The sequence below is a fragment of the Calidris pugnax genome, unplaced genomic scaffold, assembly GCF_001431845.1.
Source record: "Calidris pugnax isolate Ruff unplaced genomic scaffold, ASM143184v1 scaffold1156, whole genome shotgun sequence".
NCBI lineage: Eukaryota > Metazoa > Chordata > Aves > Charadriiformes > Scolopacidae > Calidris > Calidris pugnax.
In genome coordinates, this window is record NW_015094503.1 from 522,919 (window position 1) to 524,240 (window position 1,322).

Genomic DNA, 1,322 nt, shown 5'->3' on the forward strand with positions numbered 1-1,322 from the left:
GGGGGGGGGGGGGGGGGGGTGTTGTAGAAGGGGCTGAACCCCTGCCTTTGGTCTGGGTGATAAATGTGCCTCTGAAACCCATCTCGGTGCTGGGGATGCTCTGATTGGAGAGATGATGGAGTGCCTGCTTTGGAGTGACTGATCATGCATTAATTAATTAAAAATACACCTCAAGTGCTCTAATATTGATGCCAGTTAGGGGTAGAGAGCTGAGTGCTGCTGACGCTGAGGTTGTGTATTTAAAATCTTGTCTTTCCCATTTCTGTGACTCTTAACAGCTGGAGATGGAAGATGAAGACACTATTGATGTGTTCCAACAGCAGACGGGTGGAGTGTGCTAAGACGTGCCGTCCTGAGAAGAGGAGCTTAAGGATCCTCACCACACCTCACTCTCTCATCTGTCTTTGGATTTGCTATTAAATAGTAAACAAATGAACATGCCAATCACATGGGATTCTTCTAAACTTTAGAGGACATTTACCAAAATCGCTTGTTGTCTTTGACGTACTGCGTGTGCAAGTCAAAACAGTATCTGCAGGGATTAATCTATATCTTAAATTGGGCCGATTTGATTTAAGTTCAGATTAAGTAATATGTGTTGTCTGTCTGCTGTTATCTTCTTCCCCCCAACCCCTTTTTTTTTTTTCTTTATTTTTTTCTTTTAAACCTGTGGCCTAAACATTCATCCGTGTGTTAAGACATGGAGCGTTCATTCCTGGCTCTTGTCAGTCTTGCCCCTCTGTTTAATTCTGATCGTGTAAATAATTCAGTATATTTTCATGCCGATAGTGAGCATAAAAGTTTTCCTTTTAAGATCTGCCTACGGGAAGGAACAGAGGCGCCGATGTGAAGTTTTTAGCGTGTTTTGCAAACACAGTTACTTGGGGAAGCGTCGAGCCTGTGGCACAAGGCTGGTACATGCAGATACAGCGCTTTAGTAGAGTGTTGGAGTTTAAAATATTGCAGATTTACGTGTGCTTTGTCATACTATGATGAAGTCGTCAGAAATATACTTTTTTAATGCAGAAGTTAGACTTGTCCTGAGTTGCTGTCAGAACCGGAGTTAGCAGAGCCGCTCATCCAAAAAGTGCGTGGACTCAGGTTTCGTCGTAATACTTGTTTTTGGGAGATAAACTTGATCTATAAATGAAGATTAAAAAAAACAACCCCACACCACCCCGCAGGCGGTGTCCCCAGGCTGTCTGTGGGACCCTGGTGGGTGGGGAGATGGGGGTGTGTTCCACAAATAATAACCCACTCTGCTGCCTTCCCAAACTTGCTGGGTTTTAGAGGTGTTTGGGGGGGGGGGTGGGGGGGCTCTG

General features: G+C 44.8%; 1 protein-coding gene across 1 annotated transcript in view; it reads left to right on the top strand.

The window, feature by feature from the left end:
• Positions 1 to 1,028, top strand: part of LOC106900798 (small ubiquitin-related modifier 3) — a 20,859-nt gene extending 19,831 nt beyond the window's left edge. The window contains exon 4 of the mRNA XM_014962945.1: positions 279 to 1,028. Coding sequence (XP_014818431.1) covers positions 279 to 341 — 63 coding nt within the window. The 3' untranslated portion in view covers positions 342 to 1,028. The remainder of the gene's footprint in view (positions 1 to 278) is intronic.
• Positions 1,029 to 1,322: the final 294 nt, after the last annotated feature.